This window comes from Triturus cristatus, chromosome 1_2 (genome assembly GCF_964204655.1).
Source record: "Triturus cristatus chromosome 1_2, aTriCri1.1, whole genome shotgun sequence".
In the NCBI taxonomy this organism is placed as follows: Eukaryota; Metazoa; Chordata; class Amphibia; order Caudata; family Salamandridae; genus Triturus; species Triturus cristatus.
In genome coordinates this window covers 1,018,797,720-1,018,822,830 of record NC_140580.1, presented here as the reverse complement: position 1 = coordinate 1,018,822,830, position 25,111 = coordinate 1,018,797,720, and the positions used below count along the sequence as shown (strand labels likewise).

Here is a 25,111-nt window from a genome sequence, read left to right as displayed (position 1 = left end):
TTGAAGGGGAATTATTTCCCCAACTTAAAATGCGCCACAGGGCTTGTTTGCACACGTTAACTCAGGCCCCGTCCCCTCCCTTCACCACTGTGTAAACACGCCCTGTGGCCGTTTTTAGTTGGGAGATTAAGTTCATTTGAATCCTGAGGGTCCCTAGGGTCCAACTAGCCCACTAGGTACTTCCAGTAAGCGCCACAGAGCTGCGTTGCAGAGAGGTGTAAAAAGTGGCACGGCCTAGACCACCTCTCTGCAACGCAGCGCAGTGGCACTTACTGGAAGCACCTGGTGGGCTAGTTGGCCCCCAGGGTCCCTCAGGGTTGAAAGGGAATTATTTCCCCAACTTAAAACGCGCCACAGGGCGTGTTTGCACATGTTACCTCAGACCCCATCTCCTCCCTTCACTACTGTTTTAACTCGCCCTGTGACTGTTCTAAATTGAGAGATTAAGTCCCCTTGAATCCTAAGGGTCCCAAGGGTCAAACTAGCCCACTAGGTACCATCAGTAAGCGCCACAGAGCTGCGTTGCATAGAGGTGTTAAAAGGGGCGTGGCCTCAGAACACCTGTCTGCAACGCAGCTCCCTGGCGCATACTGGAGATACCTGTTGGGCTAGTTGGCCCTCAGGGACCCTCAGTATTGATGGGGAATTAATTCCCCAACTTACAACTGGCCAGGGGGCGCGTTTGCAGAGTGCTGCAAGGAGGGGGCGTGGCTAATTTACTGGCCCTGGGGACCCCATCCCCCAGGGCCTGCACCCTAATTTTTTGTTGTTGAAAAAAATAAATTTGGCCATCATAAGGCCTTAATCGGCCCCGGGGACCCCAACCCCCGGGTCATGGCCTTTTTATTTTTTAATTCTTTAGGAGGGGGCTGCGTTGCCCCCCTCCTCAGGCCACTTATGGCCCCGGGGACCCCATCCCCCAGGGCCGGCCTTTGTTTTTTATTATTTAAAAAAATATATATATTTATAGAAACACCTAGGACATGCTGGACAAACCGTACGTACCTATCCCCATGACGATTTGTGTGATATTCATTAAAAGGCGACTATGTATAGAATGAATCCACATGGAATGTATTTACACCGCTAGTGAAGCTCTGACGTGTCTGACGCCCTACCGTGCCTAATCCCGGCGCCCCCGCCGGTGGGTACACTCCAAGTAGACATCCTTGTCGTTTATTTATACAAATATGGGTAGCTATTGACGGGAACATTTAATATACACGCACACCAAGCCATTCAAAGGGGATTCGACAAAAATTCGACCAAACTATGCAAGAAACCCCCCTCACGGTTAATAAAATACACTTCCACCGCCGGATGTGTAATACTTTTTATTTTACTCTCTGGAAAGGAGACAAACCTCACTTGAGAGTCACAGCGTGCTCCTGGCTGAGCCCAATGCTGTGTTACACCCTCCTGTGCCCGTCGAGTGCTTCACACCTCTGTGTTGTATTCCACCAGCTAGTGCGTATGCTATGACACTCTCTAGCCCATGTGCACTGTAACACCCCCCCGTGAATATGTCATGCCACACTTGCCTTCGCACAGGTTTTATTGCCCCATCTAACGTGCCTTCCTCGATGCCTATGTTATAACGCACAGCGCTATGTCATACATATTACAATCTGGGATCCATATCTTTGTCACAGTGCATGTGCAACATTACACTCCCCAGCACATATTTTATATTACAACTTTAGAGACTAATTAGGTTACACAACACTGCCCTGTGCATATTACACTCCAAGGCGCATATCGCATAGCACGCGCTAGTACCTGTGCTATCTCGCGCTTTCCAATGAATCTGTCATTCCGCACAATGTATTGCATATTATATTTCACGCCCCGGTTCATCTTATATCACACTTTTTGGTCCATAGTTTATACCATATACTATATCTAGTTTTCATTTTCAATCGTGCTCTCAGGACTATGTTCTATATAACACTGCATCCACCTACCCTTTTCACGGGCATTACATTTTGCGATGGGGGGTGGAGGGTCAGGGGGTGTTTCCGCCAAGTGAGCCCGGAGTCACAGTCACAAACGTCCTCTTCTTCCTGAATAAAAGTGAGATTATGCTGCATACTTGTTCATATTTTAAGTAGTTCGCACAGACACACATTTTAAAAACAATAAAGTTCCTAATACCCACCTTCTCTGAACAGTTAGCTTGCTGCCCCATCCACCTCCTCCCTATCCTCTGTTGTCTGAATCCATGGACTAGCCTCCTCCCTCCTGCCATGCATGGTCTGATGTGCTGCCACTGCCCTCCATTTAGCATGATGTACCAGTCCACTCCTCCTGCCCTCCATTGCCCAATTATATGGCCCATCATTGACCTCCTGCTTAGCCTCTGTGCTTAGCTTGCTGCCCCTATTCTCCTTCACCCTGCCCTCTGATGTCTTTGTGCATGCCCCTGCTCCATCCTTTTTGCCCACCATGTTCCATGGACCTGCCACTCCTATCTACTCTGAGTGTTCTGTTGAGCTGCCACTCCCCTCCCACCTGCCTAGCATTGTCAGATGACTGTAACCTGTCCCTGTCACCTCAACCCTGCCTGTCCACATGCCATGCCCCTATCCCCTTCCTCCTGTCCTCCATGGTCCATTTTACTGCCACACCCTTCTGCCCTCCCTGGTCTGTTGTGCTGCAACTGCTCCTCCTGCCTGCACCGCGCGGTCTGTTGTGAGGCCCCTTCCCCTGAACTCTCTTGTCTGTGCCCAGGTCCTGACCCTCCCTTTTATCCTCCATGGTTCTTTGTGCATGCCCCTGCACCCTCCTTCTTGCCCATCATAGCCATTGTGCTGCCACTAACCCTCCCGCTTGCCATGCATGGTCTTCTGTGCTGCCATGGCCCCTCCCACCTTCCCTGTGTGGTCAGCTAGCTGCCCTTGACCCCCTCCCACCTTCCCTCCATGGTCTGTGGGTATGCCCTCATAGTCTCATTGTTGCTCTCCATGGTGTGTCTTGTTTCTAGTGCCCATCCTGCCTGACCTCCATGGTCATCTTGCTGCTCCTGTCCTGCCCCCTTGCCCCCAGCTCTCTGTTTCCATGTGCAGACCCCTATTCCCTCCCTCCTGGCTTGTCTGTTCCATTGCAATGCCGCTGATCCATCCCTCCTGCCCTTTATGGTCTGTTATGCTGCAGCTTTCTCTCCTGTCTGTCCATTATGGTCAGCTAGCTACCATTGCCTCTTTCTACTCTGTTCTCTGTTGTCCATGTGCATGGTCCTGTCCCCTCCCTATTGCTTTCTATGGATTGTTGTGCTGTACTCCCGTTCGCATGCGCTGTGTGGTGTATTGTGCTGCTGCAAACCTTATCCGAGTCCATGTCCCTACCCCAATTCCTCCTGCCTACCATGATCCAATGTACTATACTTGCGAACATTTTGAACTTGGTAAGAGGGAGATTTTGAAAAAAAACTGGGGTATTGATATTCCCCTTTGAGTTACATTGAAAAAGAGGAGATTGTAGACAGGAGACAGATCAAATAAAGCCCATTTGAGCTTAAAAACTTTGGACGTTTCCTGGCTGAAATGGGTCTGTTGGCATGTATGGTTGTACTACCACTGCCTTTTCCTTCTGCCCACAATGGTCTATTATATTGCCACAGCCTCTCTTGCCAGTCCTGTATTGTTGGTTTGCTGCTCCTGCCCCCCCCTTTCCACTGCCCTCCATAGTCTGTTGTGCTGCCACTGCCCTACCTGCCTGCCCAGTGTGGTCAAATTGTTGCCTCTGCACTCTCCTACCTGCCTTCAATTTTCAGAGTCCGTGCCCCTGGCCTCTGCCTCTCAACAGTAACCCAATGAACAACTAGATTGCTAACATTCTATATTTATTACAAAAGTGTGGAACGCCTGACGTCATCTTGATGTAATCAAAACTGTAATACCTAGAGTATTTCCTTTAGAAATTACATATATGAGAGGGTCTTATTTGCATCAAAATTATGGTTAGTGCTCTAAAAAAACTAAAATGACATATTTTCTGAGTTTTCAAATAACGACAAATAACTTTTAAAATGTTTGTAATCTTTATGTTTTTTTATCCAGTTGACCACTTGATTAAATGTTGCACCTAGGGGAGAGGATGTGGTGTTACTTCCAGAGCTGCAGACTTTGCAACTGGGGAACCAGGTTGGAGTTTCTGCTTCAGCTCAACATTCTGTGATTCTGGTCAAATCACTTAATCTCCCCATGTCTACAACCAAAATGAATTTGATCTTGTGTGATGTAACCAATGCTCATGTAAAGCACTCCAATACCTGACAAGTCTGCACTATACAAAACTGCAAATACACCAAAAATAAGTGTTTTGCACACGTCTGTCATTGGGCTACATGTGGGCTACATGTGGGTGATATTTGGGCAGCATTTGGGCTCTTTTGTCTCTGGTGGCCATCTTGGGAGATTTATTTGTTATGAAGTTTCCTAATTTCCTCATTTACTGCAGTCTCCTCAGTAGGAAATACTTTCAGTTTTTTACTTTGGTTCCATCAAGAAGGCATTTCGATGTGTCACACATTTGCCATAAATTCTGAATGTTAGCACTCTAGTTGCTCATTAGATCACTGTAGTAAATCTACTGCTCACCAGGGAAGTCTGCTGCTGGTATTCAAAGTGCATGTTTCAGTCTGCATGTCAGAATTTTTTTATGAAATAGAAGAGGATTTGAGAAGTCAAAATGTGCCCTAATTTTTCTTTCTGCAGCACTAATAATAATTTCAATGGTAAAATGAACCCCCTCATTTTGTTCCTTTGTAAATTAAATGTTTTAAGTGTTACCACTTTATTCCAATCAAGATGGCTTCAGGTGTGCCATACTTTTGTCATAAGTAAGACTGTTAGCACTCTAGTTGTTCGTTAGAACACTCTGGGACATTCTGTCATTGGGCTATACTTGGGCTACATCTGGGTGATATTTGGGCTACATTTGGGCTCTTTTGTTTCTGGTGGCCATTTTGGGAGACTTATTTGTTATGATGTTTCCTAATTTCCTCATTTACTACAGTCTCCTCAGTAGGAAATACTTTCAGTTTTTTACTTTGCTTCCATCAAGAAGACATTCAGATGTGTCACACATTTGCCATAAATTCAGAATGTTAGCACTCTAGTTGCTTATTAGATCACTGTAGTAAAGCTACTGCTCACCAGGGAAGTCTGCTGCTGATATTGAAAGTGCATGTTTCAGTCTGCATGTCAGAAGTTTTTAATGAAATAGAAGAGGATTTGAGAAGTCACTCAAAATGTGCCCTAATTTTTCTTTCTGCAGCATTAATCATACTTTCTATGGCAGAATGAACCCCCTCATTTTGTTCCTTTTTAAATTAAATGTTTTAAGAGTTACCACCTTATTCCAACCAACATGGCTTCAGGTGTGCCATACGTTTGTCATAAGTAGGACTGTTAGCGCTCTAGTTGTTCTTTAGAACCCTCTGGGAAGCTGCAGTAGAACACAAAGGAATCAACTGGCAGTCTCTGCCCTTGTTGGATGTACATGTTTTACTGAGAATGTCAGACTTCATTCTCACGTGACTGAGAAAGATAATGTGAATTTACAGAAAATAAGCTCTCAGTTTAGCTTATAGATCACCTTCCAAACCTCTGTAGGAAAAGCATGAGAAAATAGTTTTCTCTCAAACATGATTCATGATATCACAGCAGAAGGCTTTTCACATGGTAAAATCGCCTTAGAACACACCACAATTCCTAAAATGAGTATGGTACCATCAACAAATGATTTATAATGTAACTAAAGTCTTAAAACCTTCTATTAACGGCAATGGTTTTTAATGAGGTGCTATCATGTATATTGGTTCCAAGATGGCTGCCAACACTTCTTGGATGAAGTGCTGACAGCCAATCAGATCTCACGATGAGATGTGTGGTTAGGCTCCGCCCAGATATATATGTGATTTTACTTTTGATTTTCTCGGGAACTACTGAACGGATTTACACCATTTACGCAAAAGGCACATGCCTGACCTGAGGACTACCTCTTTGCTAAATTTCAAGTAATTCTGTTCAGCCGTTCGGGCTGTACCTTCGACTAAAGGTCCTATGGGAAAATGCATGGGGAAAACGCGTTTTGGGACCCCCCTTTTTTCTCAGCCCCCGCTTGACGAATCACCCCGAGACTTTCAGGGTAGGAGCTGAGCGGAGCGCCCCATTAGTTTTGAAAATTTCACGAAGATAAGTCAACCGGCGCCAAAGTTATTCAAAATAGAATTTTCAGATTTTCTATGGGAACTCGGTCCTAACTATAACTATCTACTGGCGACCGCCAGTAGATAATATATATATATATATATATAGATATGGCTTTTACCGCACTGATGAAGGCGAATGCTGAAACGCGTATGCGATTAAATAAAGCCTCTTTGCAATACCTCGTGAGTGCACCTACTCCATTCGTAGTTGTTGTGTAACAGAGCAGGTTTCCATCCCCTGTTAACTTGGATGCAGCCGCCGTGTGTTCGGCAGCTCTGGTGGAAGCGACGTTGGAATTTATTTGAGCTGCCAGAATCGCCGCCGCAAGGCCCTGTCTATCAAAAAGGTTGTGGCTTATCCAAAGCCAGGAGTGCCGATCCATACGACGGACACCTGCAGTAAGCCGACAGTTGACATCCGGCGGCAGGTGAGAGGTGGTGAGGACACAGGGAGAGCGAAAAGGACCCAAAAAACAACGGAAGGACTCCATAACAATGGTTATTATAATCCTGACATTGGTCTCTAATGGTTATTGTCACCGAACTATATTATGAACATTAAAGTGAACGGCACAGTACCACAAACTCCAAGGGATGTATGTGGCAGTCCTCCCATTGGCCACAATTCAACCAATCAGACCACATATTTGTTTTAATGGTCTGTTGCTGTGTCAGAGAAAGTATGGCTTTTACTGCACTGATGAAGGCGAATGCTGAAACGCGTATGCGATTAAATAAAGCCTCTTTGAAATACCTTGTGAGTGCACCTACTCCATTCATAGCTGTTGTGTAACAGAGCAGGTTTCCACCCCCTGCAAACTTGGATGCACCCGCTTTGTGTTTGGCAGCCCTGGTGGTAGCTGCATTGGAATATATATATATATATATATATATATATATATATATATATATATATATATATATATATATATATATATGTGTAGAAAACGTCCCTTCAGGCAGCAGTCAGAGCTCCTTTCACAGCATCCAAATGCACAGAAAGACACAGCACCGCTAAGGAGGTAATTTTCAGGAAGAAATAATTTATTTATTTAACCATACCAGCACCAAGGTGAAAATGGCCTACGTGTTTCAGCTGCAGCCTTCGACAGGGCCATAGAGAGATTGTGTAGAGTGTACCTTTTAAAGGGGCAGAAGCCCCTACCCACACCTCAACAAAAACGTTATTAGCACAATTGAGACACAAGCCAATATGATATACAGTCAAGCATTATAACTCAAAAGCCATCCACTAAATCTGAAACGACAATCATTTCATACACAGGATATTGCTCCTATAACAATTATGTATTAGATCATTTCTACAATATTCTATTTCTTATTTATTGTAATCGTAAATTTATTACAGATCAGGTCAGGGGAGAGAGAGATAAAACATTTTGAAATGATAAAGATAAAGAGAGAACGGGAATGGTGAAGTACCCATTTCTAAAAGGAAGGAAATAAATAATTCCAATCTACAGAGCTCTGTCATAATTTCTTGAACTTTCTCTACTTTTTCAATTACAATGTTTTCAATGTTCTCCTCAAGTATAAGCGCAAAAATGTTTATGCCCCAATAACTATTGCATTATTGAATTTAGGTTCCACACTACAAGGAGCACAAAAGAGTTCCTCTCTATTGTCATTGAGTGTAACAAAGGAGGTATTCTCCAGCATTTCTACTTGGTAACAGTCCCCATTGTCAATTTATTAACATGGATTTTGCAAGCAATTGATTGTTGCCCATTTCTGAAGAAGCTGCCCTTAGAATTCATAAAGTGCATATGCATTACCTCATTAAAGTGCATGATGCTTTCAAACATTTCAATTTAGTAATAGTCTCCACTATGAAATTGTTTTCATAAATTGTTCAAGCCATTGAATTTGAACCATTTCTGAAATAGCTACCCTTAGAGTTTATAAAGTGCATTATGCATTGTTTCACTACAAAACTTGATGCCTAAACCTTATATAGTTCTATGATCTCACTTCCCACCATAGAAACATCACACATTGCCCGGATTGAACTACCTATCATTCCATGAAACAATTGATCTTACAATTTTATTAAGTGCATTGAAGTTGTTCCCAAATAAGAAATTTAACTTGGATTCAAGACAAGTCACAATAAACACTCTTCAATGAGAAATTATTGCACATTGCCCATAAGACGATAAATTACCACACCCATAGTACAGAAGTAGTCATGAATTCTACTATCATCCAATGCACAAGGTTCTTGTGTAGCTGAAATATTTTGCACCACATATAACCATCTTACAGTGTCAGTAAGAGATTATACCAACACCCAAGATCAATAAAGTGCTATGTGCCATGTAATCCTCTAAAAGTTGGGAGACGAAAAAAGTTCAAAGTATGACAGCCTCCTTTATCTGTCAAAGTGCAATGTGCAAAATGACAAAACATGGGAGACATATAAAAATATATCAAATATGTGAAGCATGATACACAATGATAAGAGACTTTGCATCATACAAAAATTCTAAAAAAAACAGGATATTACTCAACTTCTTTTTTCCTTCCATCTCATTTCTCTTGTCAGGATCAAAGAGACTCCTTCAACTGTGAAGAAAAATAACAAATCAACTTAATATAATTTCATCAGAGACCTGTTAAGAAACCTTTTCCATTTATCGATTTGACACCATGTGGGAGGGAGAAAAGGGATGGAAAGGATGGGAGGACATGCTCCCTAATGTCATATTACACGATGTTCCATATACACTCACATGGTTCAATCACGGTGTACCTATAGCTCTGCATCTGTATTTAATCCCCACGGACTTTCTGTGCCCATGGAAAGTATCCACTTTAATTCAGCTCTCCATAGTTTCATCTCCCTATTACCTCCTCTTGGATTCACAAAATTCCGTTGGATTCCATAGTATACACATTTTCAAATATCCCAATTGTGATGCTCCCAAATATGTTTTGAGATAACACATGTGTAATCTTTCTTTGCAACAACTTAAATGTGCTGCAGTACTTGTAGCTTAATTATATTGATTGTACGGCCTACATATGCCATCCACCAGTCACATTCCAGTACATACACACCATGTGTACTCTCACAGTGGATATGTTCATTGATCCTCCTTGATCTACCATCAAGCAATTTTACTTCTGTTCTGGTATCTTCTCATTTACAGGCTTTGCACTTTGTACATTTATGGAACCGACATATTTTGGGAAGTGTCCAACCACTAGATTTTTCTTGGTTTGGCATGGAATTTTGAACCAAGTGGTACCCAAAGGAGCGCATTTTCCGATAGGTTATACTCGGGTGATTTTGTACAATATCGTTAAGATCCCCATCTTGCTCCAAGATCTTCCAGTTGTCAGTCTTGTTTTTACTTCCTTCTCGGATTTACTGAAGTCCATGATGTATCTGATTTTATACTCTCCCTCACCATCCACTAACTGCTTCCTCTTCGGCAGCAAGAGGTCGCTCTTTCCTTTTCTTTGGTTCTCCTTAGAGCGTCCTCCAAGACTGATGCTGGATAACCACGTCTCAAAAATCTCTGTGTCATCTTGGATGCTTGTTCCTTAAAGACGTTTTCCTCTGAGCAATTCCTTATCACTCTAAGGAGCTGACTGTATGGAATGCTCCATTTCAGAGCTTTTGGGTATGCACTATTGGCAAACAATAAATTGTTTCCACTAGTAGGTTTTCTAAACACTTTAGTGCAAATTTTGTCTTTGGATACACACAGTTGGATGTCAAGAAAGGTGAGCTCTGTCTTATTGATTGTATAAGTAAATCTGAAGCCTTGGGGATTAGTATTCAACAATTCCAAGAAGGTGATTAGTTCGGCTTCCTCATATTCCAATAACAGAGGTCATTGATGAAACAAAGCCACAATGTGAATTTTTCAAACTCTCTGCTCGTTCTCCTGCCCCCACTGTTTTCGTTTCCCAAAAGCCAATTGCAAGATTTGCATATGTTGGGGCAAAAGAATCCCCCATTGCTGTCCCTTGCTTCTGTGCACAGAATTTTCCATCAAAGATAAAAATATTGTTCAGCAGGCAAAACTCCATCATCTGCAACAACATCTCTGTGCTGCTCAGCAAGCTCAGTGAACAAGACCTTAGATAATGTTTACTTGCTGCCGAGCCGTCCTCATGTTTATATTGACGTATATAGGGAGACAACATCTACTGTGGCCATGATTTAATTCTGTTTCCAAGGGGTGTCATTGATTCTATTAAAAATATATATATTTATTGCTTCCAAAACCCAATTGAAGCGCACACTCTGGGGGAAATATGCTTGCTAGATGTAATTTATTTCAGTTACGCGTTTTGACGGCGAACAGTCTTGATCACACAGTGAATCGAACCAGATAACACATACACATAGAAAATTGACTAAAACAGTGTTGAATGTAATTATTCGAACTTCTGTGGCAGCCATCTTACAGTTTGTTAATTCTTACAAAGTTAGTACTGATGCAGTGCCTCAGTGCTAAATACGTTATTTACATGCATATGAAACGAAGGCTATAAGGTATTGGAGCAAATGGTTACACACTCTCTCACTACATGTATAATCCAGTGTTCTGCCCTTCACACAGTGTCATGTAGAACACACACCAACAAAAGTGGCAGCCATCTTAGAACCTGTCACTGATGCACTTTGCAGTCGAAATGCATAACTGAATTAATTTACATCTAAAAAGCATATTTCCTCATGAGTGTGCCCTTCAATTCGGTTTTGGAAGCAATTAGTAAGTCTGGCGTGCTCTGCCGGCACAGTGCACCACCTACCTATGGGCCCCTGAGATTGGAAGGAGCTCTTTGCTGACAAGGATATTTACATAATCCTCCACTGGTCGGCCGTCGCTTACAACACAAGAAGATATTTGCCAAAATCACCTACTGGATCCGGAGAAGTGTACGACTGTGGCCCAGAGGTAGGTGGGACCTGGTTTGAGGTGTACTGGGGGGGCAGTTGACGGGTCGGAGGACCCAAACTGCTTTGCCCTCTCTCGTCCGCATCGGTTAGGCTCACTCATGTCTCTGGTTGGCAGACTGTGGTACTCTGCAGCTACAGTGTTACCAGCCAAGAGAGCGAGATGAAGACACGTCTGCGGATACTCCACAGCACACTCCTAACACTCTATCAGGCTGAAAGACAGGGCTATTTTTTGAACTCGGATATAAACCCCGGGGATTATGACAGCGTGCAAAAGACACAACATGTAGACATATGCACATGATCCAGAGAGAAATCTAGAGAGCTAGTAGAAGATACCTAGGTGGGAGCAGCGTTTCAAAGTCGAGACACGCTTTCAGTACACTCTGGACATGACATGTTGGCATACTGCAGATCAATGCAAACCCGAGTTCCACACTTCTTGGAAAACAGCAGTGTATAACAGTGCCAGCATGCTGTACACACATCAACAGATGGCAATAGGAACCCTCTATTCATAGATAAGGGTGGGGTATGCATGGCTTTTTCATATTACCAACAAAGGTTATACTTTATTAGAACATACAGAGCGTTAGCACCCATCAAAATTCACTAATACGGATGAAGAAACAGAAAGGAGGATGGCAGCACAGAGTCTGTTTGCATGAGCCCACAACAAAGGTCAACCTAGTAAAGGAACTAATATCGAGGACACTACTCTACAAGTCAAACTCAAGAAATGAGACATTTTTTAAAAATCTGAGATATCAAAATGGTGGGAAGCTATATCTCTACAAGACTACATCGATGAGGAGATGGTCCCTTGGGGCCTTAGAATATGTACTACTCCATCATACAAATCTCTGAATCCCAAAAGGCTAAAGGAATGGGCAGAAAAGTCTGTCAAAAGCTCAAAGAGTATGTTGGTCATATTAGTAAAGTACGCCTGGCAAGACAGAGTCAATCCTTCAAGAACTCAAATTGATGGAAGAAGACCTGAAGCAACACAAAGAACAGGATATGATCAAGAAATTTGTGGAAGACTTGAAAATCAAACTCAAATAATATGAGAATGATATTAAGGCACGCAAGCAAAGAAAATTTTGAATTTGGATGTCTTTAACCCCTTCAGTGCCCATGACGAGCTGGACTCGTCATGGGCTGCGGTGGCGCTGTGCCCATGACGAGTCCAGCTCGTCATGAACTCCGCCCGCTAATGTTAAGCGCGGCACTGGGCGGGGAAAGGGGCGGGCATGCAAGGGGTTAACCTGACATTTATTTATTTTTACATTACAGGAGTAAATGCAGGGGCCCACTCTTGGTTGGAGGTATCGACATTGGTCCCTACCCTTTTCTGCAGAATCACGTCTTTGTGGTGAAAGGTGCACAGCAGATAAGACTGTTTGAGCTTTCTTTAATCATTCTTTAATTTTGTTGTATTTAATATCGAGTGTGTCACTTTAATCCTGTTGGTTATGACAGATAACGCATACTTAGAATTGTCGAGTACATACATGACCACTTGGCACTCAATATGCCACTAACATACAGTGAAAAGAGATGCAAATGTATCAATAAACCATGATGGGTAAATATGTGTATCAGGGAATATCCTTCTTTCTAACCCTCCCTCGTGCTCCGAAGCCACTTGGCATACACACTGCAATTTGAACAGGAATAGATTTTAATATCAAGATCGCAACAATAGAGGTACTGATTAGCCACTCGGCATTTATAATGAATGTACATTTTGTTGCAGAATATGATGCGGAGTCACTGTACATGCACTAGTTAATTTACATCATACCAACATTAGAGGTTCATGACACTGTGAGAAGGGCAGAACACTAGATTATACATGTCATGATGAGAGAGTGTTTAACCATTTGGTCCAATAGCTTGTAGCCTTCATTTCATATGCATGTAAATAACGTATTTGGCACTGAGGCACTGCATCAGTACTAACTTAGTAAGGATTAACAAACTGTAAGATGGCTGTCACAGAAGTTCGAATAATTACAATAAGCACTGTTTTAGTCCATTGTCTATGTGTTCTATATATACGTGTTATCTGCTTCGATTCCGTGTGTGATCAAGACTGTTCACAGTTGAAACATGTAACTGAAATAAATTATATCTACTAAGCATATTTCCCCCTGTGCACTTCAATTGGGTTTTGGAAGCAATTACTAAGTCAGGCGTGCCACGCCGACACAGAGCACCACCTACCTACGGGCCCCAGAGATCGGAAGGAGTTCTTTGCTGACAAGGATATTAGCATGTTAATGGGGGGGCGGACAAAAGATTGTGAACAAAGCGTATATACAGATTACTCATTTGTAGCTTTTGTGAAAACCTGAATTCTGGTTATTATAAAGTTGTGGGAGTAATCAACCGGTGAACGGTGAATGGTGCTCAAGGCACCGTGTGTCCTATAATGTGCAAAAACTATTCAAAACCAAATCAAAGGAAAATTCCTAGGAGTAACAGCACCCAGTGTATTGTTAGTAGCACATCTCCACTGCACACATCTTGGGCAGATTGTTGCCCGTAGATAACCACTGATACGCAGCTTCTGTCAGGAGGTGCTGGGAATGGTAAGGGCAACTAAGATCAGGATATATATGGATCACAGGCAAGTGCTTGAATCATAATTTCAATTAGTCCCCAAAACAATAGACTTGGAAAGGGGGCTATAGTTATTTTAGTATATCCTAGATCTACAGGGTTTCCCGTGTGGGATAAATTCCTGCATAACCAATACCGTAGTTTTGTCACAACATAATTGAGAAGTGAAAATACGTGAAATGTGTGAAGGTGATAATAAAAGGCAAAATGCAAACATATAAAAAAGGTAACACAAAACGATAGGGAAAAGCAATCAACAGGACTACATGTAGTGTCAATCCACATCATGTGAGATATGAGATGTTACACAGTACTCAGGTTACATACAGATAAACATTAGCATACAATTCTTTAAAGCCTATGAATGGACGAGTCGCTTATCTTTGCATACCGCAGATGCTGGTTATCACCATGGCAACAAAATCCCTTACATTTATCTTACAAACTCATCTGTTATAATCAAAAAGCATTAATGTCAAATGTATAATGAATGGTGGTATAGCAAGAAGTAATGTGATAATAACTTGCGGTGGGAATTTTTCATGTCCACAAATGCAAGTGCGTCTCACCTGCCTATGTTACCTTACTATAAGATGCCACTTTCCTTTTCTCTAAATTTGGGCTTGTTGTTACTAGGCCTAGGTGGAGTGTGCAAAGTTGAGCTATGCAGAACTCCGTGAAGTGGTCACAGAACTCCAGCACGCTGTGCATAGCTCCGTGATTGAGCGGAGTTGCCCGGCATGCCCATTCGCATTGCCTTTCCACGTCAAATGCAGTTGCCCGGTGTGCCTGTTCGCATTGCTTTTCCACATCAAATGCAATGTGAAGTTCATCCTCGCGTTGGTAATGCATGGGAACGGCACCACACGGTTCGCATGGGTGAGGCCATCTTGTTTTCTCTTCTGTTGATGGTGCTGGGCCTATTTTTCAATCTCCTGTTAATCCTTTCAACCCCTCGCCCTCCTAATTAATCTACCCCTAATTTTTATTTCTTATATTAGTGCTTGTTTTTGTGTCTTTGTGTTTTGCTTTTTTCTAATTTTTGTTGTTCGTGTCATTTGTAAATTTTTTTATTTCCTTCCTTCCTTCCTTCCTTCCTTCCTTCCTTCCTTCCTTCCTTCCTTCCTTCCTTCCTTCCTTCCTTCCTTCCTTCCTTCCTTCCTTCCTTCCTTCCTTCCTTCCTTCCTTCCTTCCTTCCTTCCTTCCTTCCTTCCTTCCTTCCTTTCTTCCCCCCCCACCCAGTGCCATGTCAAAGAAGAGCAAACAAAGGGAGCGGCTGCACCTGACTTCCTCGAAATGCAAGCAGCCACCTACCCTGAGAACGGTGGCACTGCCAAGGTGTGCAGCCCTGGGCTATCTTTAGGGAGGTGGAGGTGGCAGCACTAGTTTCTTTGATGCAACGACACCTCCCCTTCATGCTGGTAGCAGGCCTTGCAGTGGATACCCCTTGCGGGCGCGTCAGCTGTGCTGGAAGAGGGCTCATCGGGGTGTGCTGTACACCAGCCAGGCTCAGCACACCATCCAGCAGCTGACGCACCGCTGGGCAGATATTCTAGACTCGGACCAGGACCTGCTCAACTTCGAGAATCTGGGGCTCATGAGTATTAATTATTTGTGACCCTGGGCAATGAACTTCACTCTTGAAGATTGCGGAGATTTGTAAACTATGCATTCCATGGCAAACACGTGTCTGTTCCTCCACGTAGCGGAGTCAGTTTCTAAACTGCACCCACAAATGCTTTGATAAAGCAACTTTACATGTTAAAAAGCAGATAACCAATTCACAAAAGTGGACTTTGACATTGAAATATCAGGCCAGGAGAGAGGTGATGATTTTGGGGTCCCTCCTAAACTAGGGGGAGGACCAAGAGTCCCTCACGAGTCAAATGCAAAAGTATTGAAACCCTTTTATGAAGCTGCAGTTCAGCTCTTTGTAGAATTTATAGTATTAGCTCTCAGCTCAGGGTTTCAATGCTTTTGTATTTGACTTGTGAGGGACATCTAGTAACGACTAGTGGAACTGCAGCTTGATGTAATAATTTCAATGCTTTTGCATTTGACTCATAAGGGACATCTAGTGACCACTAGTGGAACTGCAGCTTGATTCAATGCTTTTGCATTTGACTCGTGAGGGACACCTAGTAACTGACGAGTTGAACTGCAGCTCTTTGTAGAATTATTTTGATATTGGATACTATAATATTTACTGCCCACTGCTAATCTTGTCCCATAATGCTTTGCTTGGCCTTTGGTTGGGATTGTATTTTTGCCCATATTAACTGTGCTTGGGGTGGTCCTAAGAGGATGGGACCATCACTGAATCGTTCAGCAAGATGTGCTCTGTGGGGCATATTTACAATAACTGGTGCATCCCTGCAAATCAGCAGGGATGCGCCAGTTATTTTGCGTCACGGCAGACACCTCTTGCGCCACCATGGATGTGCTGCCACACCATGGGGCAAGAATTGACAGATGTGTGACGCATCTGCTGCTGTAAAGGTGACGCATTGCTGGAGTCGCGTCGCAAGCGCGATGCAGCTCCAGCAAGGCTCGGGGTGCCCCTATGCCTAACATGCTGCGTCAATCCTTACGCCTGCTTCAAGCAGGCGCAGGGTTTTGACGCAGCATGGCCGTAAAAGTGACTGAGTGAAATCTTGTAGATTTCCCTTAGCCACTTTTAGGAGGCGTTCCTGCACCGGAACGCCCCCCCCCCCACGCCGGAACACCCACATGTGGCTCAGGGCTTTACAACGTGACGCATCTCCCTAGATGCGACACGTTGTAAATACCCCGCAGCGTGGTGCTGTGTCACAAAAGTGACGTAATGGTGGCGCAAATGTGGCGTACGGGGCTTGTAAATCTGCCCCAGTGTTTTCAAGGCATCTGCTTGGTTCTCTCCCTAGGTTAGGAAGGATCCCAAAACCATCACCTCTCTCACTGCTTGCTAAATTATCACTTTTACTTTTGTGAAATGACTATATGCATTTTTGCATGTAAAGACAGAGATACTTGTTATTATACCAAAATTATATGAGGTCTCTGTTGGCGGAGCGAAGTTGGGGAATTCACAGAGTTTTTATTCAACTTCGTGGAGTTCTACGTAGTAGTACTCTGCCAACTACGCCCACCCTTAATTATTTGTTGTGTTTTACAATGCTATCATTTTTTTCCGAAAAGCATGCTGCTCACAGATATTGATGTGATCCATTTCAGCTAGGCAGGTGCTCTGAGCTACCTAATCGTACTCATCAGCACTCGCTTTGGCTGATTAATTTAGAGGCCATTGCAGACTCTTCTGTCCTCCTGACACCATAGTGAATCAGTGAAAGCAGTGAGTTAGCATTCTCTGTGACTTTTTTTATGTAGGTCATACAGTCCCAAGCTATTTCACAGTGATGTGTAGTATGCATCTACGCATGGTAAAAAAGAGAGACTGAGTTGGTCCATAAAGGAGTTGAGAAATGAGAATAGAATCAAAGATCATTCATTGCAATCCATTAGTTCCAAATATAGTTTATGTTAAGGAAATTTGAAATAGGATTTTAGGATTAGTATGGCCAACTCAACAATAATTGATAGACTTGATACTGTTACTATAGCCGATCTGTTTTAGATTAGTACAATTTGGCTACTTTTGCCTGCCATAATAATTTTATGGAGATTAACTGTAACACTGTTTTATTTTTTTTATCTTCTTCATTTCTTACATCAGCACCAAATGGCAAGGAGAGTGGCAGTGCAGAGACGGTTCCGGGAAGAGCTGGGAAGGAGTTGCCGATCACCAGCGCCACTGCTGAGGGCTCTGCTTCATCTAGTAAGGTTATTACTTATTATTTCCCTAATGTTGGGTTTTATTATTGTTGTGGGCTTAGGGTAGAATCTTGGGGTATTGGAATGTTGGTGCTGGGTTCCAGGATGGGAGTTGCTGGCGAGAAACAAAGTTGCTCTGACACCCTTACCTTCCATCTTCCTTTCATGTGGTGGCAAGAATGGGATACGAACCCACGTGTGCTAAGCACAATGGATTAGCTTTCTTACCTCAGGCCACTGTGATACTTTTACATGTTTTGCCTTGTTTATTTTATTATACTGTCTCCTTTTTTTCCAACTCCCCTATCCAATTTTTGTTCAATTCCTGTTATCTCTGCATTATCTTTTTTTCCTTATTTCATGTTTTTTTGTGGTAGCTGACTTCTTCTGGTCGGTACTAGTCTCTAGCTCACTTATGTTCTTTCCCTCTCCCCTATATATCTTGTGGTAGTTTAAGACTAAGAGCATATTTTTGGTATTCTACTGTCTACTGTAAAGACTTCAGGCCCAAGTAAGCTAGTATTATAAAAAATATTCACCATGTATGTTTGTAGAGAAGGCTTTCGTTTTCTTGCTCATGCTCTAGCTAACTAGTTAACAAGAGAGTGGCCATGGTCATGGACCCCTGCCAAATGTTGTGCTGTGTAATTCATTTATACAGTATGCTAGCTGTTTCCATGACAGTGCAGCATGGCTGGAAAGTATGAGGTCCCATTGCATTTTCCAACCAACACCATATGTCTTTCATTGGTCTTTATTCCACCCCTTAATTGTGCTTCAATGGCTCAGAGTCATCATAATCATCATAGGATGTAGCTCTGCCCCTCTATTATGAAAAGATTTTGGTTGGCTTCACTACCTGGCATTTCTAACATTGTTTACCAACAAAAAATGCCCAGAAAGATATTTTTGTTATAAGATACTGCAGTGCCAACCAAACTGCAGTGATGTATTGCGGTTGTATTTTTTTTGCTTGAATAAATTAAGGTGAGGCATATCTGGCATCTAAACATGTGAACGTTTTTTTCTAGCTACACAGATCACCAGTGCCATCGGCTCAACTGATGCTGCAGGAGGAGAAGAAGAATCAGTTGAAGGGGAAAAGGGGAAGCAGGGACAGCCGGTGGTAAGTCACATTGCTTGCTTATTGACAATTACTAATATAGTCACCAGCTACAAGGGTGTAGTCGTGAGTTGTGATCAAAAACACCTCACTTTACCAGCTGCAATGGTGGTTGCATTATGGCCTTTTTTATCTGCGACTCAGCAAAAGCTCACATAATGAACACTAACAATGATGGCTTGAGGGAAACAAGACAGTAAAAGGATAGATGGGTGAAAGGCTGGTTGAAAGAAAGGGTGGATACTGAATGGATGGTTTGGAAAGTTTGGTGAAAGACTGGATAAGAGAAAGTAAAGCTTAAATCATGGTGGCTATGGGTGCATAAAGAAGCATGAAGGGATGAATGAACAATTGGATTGCTTAGATGAATAAGCAAGTGGGCTCTTCAGAAGAGGGCATGCTCCTCACCTACTTCTGTTACTTTGTTGTATGTTTATCAAAGCTATGGTTCAAAGTGGGGGGTATTTTTTAAATTCTTGTTCTACTCCCTTGACTCATGTATTTGTTAAGCGAGGCAGATATGTGTCCCACTCATCATCATTCATTCCCCCCTCCCTGCCCATGACATTTTGCCACACATGACCAAAGTGCAGTATGGTTCAATTTGTGAGTTTTGGCTGTGCAATGTGCATCTGCTTCAGTAAATGCAGCATTTACAAAGTTTTCAATGCACTGCAAACCGAACACACAAGGTGTGTTTCCCTTCGCTCACTCAGTCACCTCTTGGTACTTCACTCCTTTAGTCTTTCCTAAGTTCTTCCACCTCAGTGTACCAAAACATTGAAAAATCCATTCTTGGCATGTGTTACCAAAATATAGTTCATGGTTTCCCATAACAGATTTATTTTCTGCCTGTTAAGATTTTGCCCTTTCGACTTTTGTCAACTACAGTGACTGAATAAGCCAAAGCTTAATAGTCACATGATAAAACAATGAGCAGTGACACCCTACTATTCTATATCAAAGCTCTAGCTACACGCTGAATCCCTGTAACTAACCCTGAAATACAATAAGTAAAGTTTACTTTCCTTACTGCCCAGCAAATAAATTTGTTGGAAATAATTTGTGGTGGTGGTCAAGGCCAGTGAGTAAAGTGGGAATAAGTGCCTGATTTGATTGCAAGTTTGGCGTATGGGATACTCTGTGGCGAACGTGCCAAATGCAATCTATACAGTTCTCTCCTTTCACTGCAGTGCAGTGCATCGTTTTCCCCAACGTCTACTTACAGCCGGACAGGATAATATCCACATTTTATATGTGAGGTGTGTGACGTAGTATCTTATTTATTATTCATCTGCCTCTTTGGACTCAGGGTAGAAAGTGAGAGGCATTTGGACGAAGCAGGGCCATTGGAATTAAAGATCGATAATTGTCAACTATGGCTGTCCCAGCTACAGACAGTAGCAAACTACTCAACTCTCTGACTAGCATGTCTCCATTAATTAAGCACAAAACAACTTGTTCTCCATAGTGCATAATGCCTTACTCATTAATTGGCAGTATATTTTTATTTTGCAACACAAAGTGTCTGTTTAGTTACTAGAAAAAACTTTAAAACAAAAACAAATCACTATTTTTTTAATCCGGTTTTATTCTGCATTATTACTTTTCTGCCACACAGTCAGTGCTTTTTAATGTGATGCATGTGTGGATAAAATACAAAATTGGCCTTGTGACTCACCTAATCATAATCACATCAAATTCCATTGGCCCTAGGAGATCAGCAATCTATTGCTACAGTGCCACCCACTAATTTCAAACAATTGTTTGCACAGAGCATTATGTATAATTTGTCTTTTTGTTTTGTTTTACTCAATATAGTTACTCCTGCTGGTCTACCCGTACCAACCACCAGGCAGGAGATAGTGGCCCGTCTGCAGCGGCAGAGGCTGGACCTTATCTAGAAGGAATATGAGTGGCTGGTGGCCCTGAAGAGGTGGAAATAGCTGATTCTGCACCGGGCCTTAGTGCAGCCAGTCACCCATAGCCTCCAGTCTCCCCGCCATTCCATCACCAGCACCGTCACCAGCTGTCAGGTGCCCTGACTGGAACTGCAGCTGCCCCCCCAGCTCTGACTGGACATTGCTGCAGTGCATTCTGCAGAGACTGGACCGTATGAAAAGCTGGGTCGGCAGGATAGTGTAGAGCCTGGACCAGCTACATCCCCAAATGTACAATGCCCTCTTTAGTTTCTTTTGGTAGGAGGAACTTGTGGGTGGAGAGGGTTGGAAGGGAGTTGGGACAGTTTTTTTTAATTTTTATGTGTTGGACATTTTCATGGACATTGGTTGTGGAATGATGATGGGTCAAATTGCTTCTGGGGAGGGTTGGACCTGTTGTGGGTGGAGAGGGTGATTTCTTTTGTAAAACAATAAAGGGGAAAACTATATTTCATCACAAATTTATGCCTGAGGTAGTTTTTTTGTGTTTTACCTCACCTTTTTACGCAGCTTGTTTTTTAAAATCTGCTCATAAAAGTGTATACTGTTTAGTTATAGTTAGCTATATACCTCTGTAACTATCCTGACCATTAGGGGGATGCTGCCATGACAGAAGGAAGGTAAGATTCATAAGCAGTGTATGAGAGGCAGATCAAAAAAACAAGAGGACTCAAGTTTCACTTATGCCATTAGTGCAACACACACACCCAGCAGCATTTCCCAAATCAATGTCCCTCTCTTCATTCCACATAGCTGAGTACTAGGCCTCAGAGTCATGGTTTCCCTTTGAAGTCGATAACTTCTTTCATCTAGCTGTTGGTGAGGTAGTCCTGCCTTGAGTTCTTCCATCCTCCTCCTGACTCCCATCCCAGTCCCTGAACTGAGCAAGAAAGACATGTAGTGGACTGCTGTTGAAGAAGAAGTAGTGAAACAGAATTATATTATTTTGTATATGTTTTTGTTGTTAACTAAAGTGACTGGTCTGGTCTCTGAAGAATCAGAAAAAAGGAGTGGACCCTGTAAGTAAATCTTGCTAAGTGTGAAAGGGTCAATCACCTTCAGAAAAAATGATCGACCATCATTCGGGCCCCAAACATTCCAAACAATGTAAATCAAGTTTACAATTTACATTTGAGCACCCTCCTTTACTGTCTGCCACCACATGAATCATCAATAATCATGGACAATCACTCAATATATTACTCATTGGTGCAATAGTTATCTGTTTCAATCCAAGCATGGTGTGAGGTACACAATTATATGTCCTCTTTGATGCAAGCAACAGATTAAAATTTGGCAGGCTTGTAAATCAAATGTTCTTCTGGGGAAGCCCTTATAGATGATGAAAAAACGAAGGCTAAGAGTGGGTAGTACAGGTTAATTTTCGCTAAGTAAGTTTGTAAAGGCCAATCACCTTAAGTAAAAATTATCACCCATCATTCAGACCCCAAACATTGCACATCTTTTAAATCATGTTTACAAATTATAGATGAGCAACCACCCTCACTGTCTGCCACCACATGAATCAATCATCACTGACAATTACTCAATAATATATCACTCCTTGGTGCAATTGTTACTTGTTCCAATACAAGCATGGTGGTAGGTACACAATTGTATATCCTGTTTGATGCAAGCAACATATTGTAATTTGGTAGTCTTGTAAATCAAATGATCTTCTAGGGCAGCTCTTCTAGGTGATGTAAGTTTGTAAAGGCCAATCACATTCAGGCCCCAAACATTGCAAATCATCTAAATCAAGTTTAGAAATTACAGTTTGAACACCCTTCCTCACTGAATCATGAATCATCACTCACAATCACTCACACATTGTACATTAGTTGTAGTTACTTCTTCCAATCCAAGCATGGGTAGGTGAGGTAGTAGGTACACAACTGTATCTTTGTTACAAACAACACATTGGAATGTGGTGCTGGCACTCTTATCAATCAATGATCTTCTGGGGCAGTCCTGCTAAGTGATTTGAAAAAAGAATAGGCAAGCACGGGAGGCAGACATTGTCTCCAATGTCAATATATGTGGCAAAATAATGGTGGGGCAGCATAAATCTGACACAAACATAATGTTCAACTAGCTGCTTTTTCATTTTGCAAAGAAAGAAGTTCAACGAGAAATAATTATAAAGTTCAATGGGGGTACTGACATACTCAGTCGGGAAGTAAAGTTCATCCTCAAACTTAGGGGGTTCACCCAGTAGTTGGACAGCTAACACACTTGATTCTGCCCAATCCTCTTTCTCCTCCTGCGGTGTTTTAGGAATGGTGTAATTGTATGGTATAAAATGTTAGTTCATTCTGATCATGGTCAATCTCTCTACATTTTGAGGTGAGAGACTTGTCCTTCTCACTGTAGCAAATACACCAGCTGCACTGGACACACACTCAGCAGTCACACTGGCTACAGGACCAACCAGATACTTTATTGCCAGCTTGCTGAGCTCTGGTCATTGGCAGATCTTCCCATGCCAATAGATCAATGGGTTTTGATCCATATAGAACTTTTTTGGATCATTAAGATACTCCTAGAACATCCTCTCAATGGTCATTGGTGCTGCCACTTGCTCAACCTTTTTTGCCTTAGCCTCTACACTGGACTTGCCACTTGAAACCAAGCCAATGCAGAGGTTGGGTCTGATTCTTCTGCTGCTATTGTTGCCAGTGTTCTGATTGCTAGTATTGGCTGCTGTGAGACAAAACTACCCTCTCTTGAAGTTGATGGCAGCACCCGAGGACTCCAGCTTGCGCAACAATCCACCTCTTGCATTTTGAAGCATCCACTTCAGAAAAAGGAATGAAAGTGGGCAAAATTATTTTGTACCATGGATCAAGTAGCATGGCACACATGTACTCTATTGATAAGATGATGCCATGTTGCAGCCTTGCTTTACAAGCTAAGCAAAAGATTAAACGCTCAACCAAGGCTTCTGTGTTTTCGTTCACACCTGCGAGTATGAACTTTTCAGACATCTTCTTGAGCTGGTCCTGTAGCAGATGCAACAATGAGATAGCTTGGCCTATTGTATTGTTCTCCTTGCTAACTTCTCATGTGAAAACTTCAAAAGGGAGTAGCGTCTGTGTCAGGCATTTGACTAGGCACCATTTGTCCATGGGTCATCCATGGTCATAGTTTTTCCAATTGCATCCCCTCCTCTTTGAATGACATAGTCATTAATCTGTCTGCACTGCACAAACAGACGTTGCAACACCTGACCTTGGGTAATCGGGATGATAAAGAATTTAATTACGTATTTGGCCAAATTAATAGTTTTCATAATTTTCTAGATATCATCACTGTGATGTTGACAGGAGACTGTTGCATGTTTTAGATTAACTTATTGATGCATGAAACTATTGAGATCTATGTGAGCATGAACACTTTAGCAACAGGATGCACACGTCAGTCTGGCGATCGGTTTTAGTCATAGTACTCTGAAATAGTGATCTGCAACAAAAATGTGTGTTTAAACAAATGATACGCTGTATTTTTACCTTGTATTATAATTTATTGTATTTGTTTATTATATTGTGTTCATGACCATATATTGGTCGAATAAACTAAACTAAACTAAATGTTGCAACATGTAATAGGGGTTTAATGGTACTCTATTAGCACGCTGAATAATACGCAACTGCTTCAGGGCTTTAAAAGAATGGCTGAAATGATGGTAGATGCAGATGGTCAGTATGTTGTTGACTATGTCTTCTTTTTTGAGAAAGTCTTGCACCACTAGGTTGATGCAATGGGCCAAACACAAGGCACTGAAATAGCCACCATCTGACATGGCCTTGACTGTGTTACTGCCATTGTCCGTGGCAACAAATCCAGTCCTGAGACCTTTGGGTCGCAGCCATTCATACACTTTGCTGTTAAATTCCTCCAAGATGTTTACAGCCATATGTGATTTCTCAAATAGCGAACATGGGCATTGTTGCATGCCGTTGAATGCTCTTAAAACTTTCTTTAGGGCCAAGACCGGTAGATATCTTTACTTTACCCTCACAAAAAATATCCATTGTGCAGTGATCAGTTGCTAGAAAAGTGGTCTACATGTTGGTCGTCAGATGGATATTGTGAACAACACTTGTCTAACCAATTGCAGCAGATCATGATAGAGCAGCAACTCTGGTCAAAAAGATCCAACTTAGAGCCTTTTATTTTGGGCAGATGGCTGCTACAAATTCCAAGAATCCCACTCCTTCCACAAAAGAAAAAGGGAAGAGGCCATTTTTGCCAGCTACCCATGCAAACGAGCCATTGGGTGGTTGCGGTCGTAGGGCCCCTCCTGCCTAAACATGCCTATAATAGTAGCCTGTATTTCTTTCTTCTTTTCTGGGGCCACGGACACAGGCACCCTTTGAGAAGTATGTGGTCACTGATTTTCATGGTGGTGATGAATACAGGCCCCAGCTAGGCCCGCAGGACACAAGGGTTTGCTC

At 42.5% G+C, this 25,111-nt stretch overlaps 1 protein-coding gene across 1 annotated transcript in view; it reads right to left on the bottom strand.

Moving 5' to 3' along the window:
- Window positions 1-8,782: 8,782 nt before the first annotated feature.
- Window positions 8,783-25,111, bottom strand: part of LOC146868611 (uncharacterized) — a 49,552-nt gene continuing 33,223 nt past the window's right edge. The window contains exon 3 of the mRNA XM_085624137.1: window positions 8,783-8,800. Coding sequence (XP_085480263.1) covers window positions 8,783-8,800 — 18 coding nt within the window. The remainder of the gene's footprint in view (window positions 8,801-25,111) is intronic.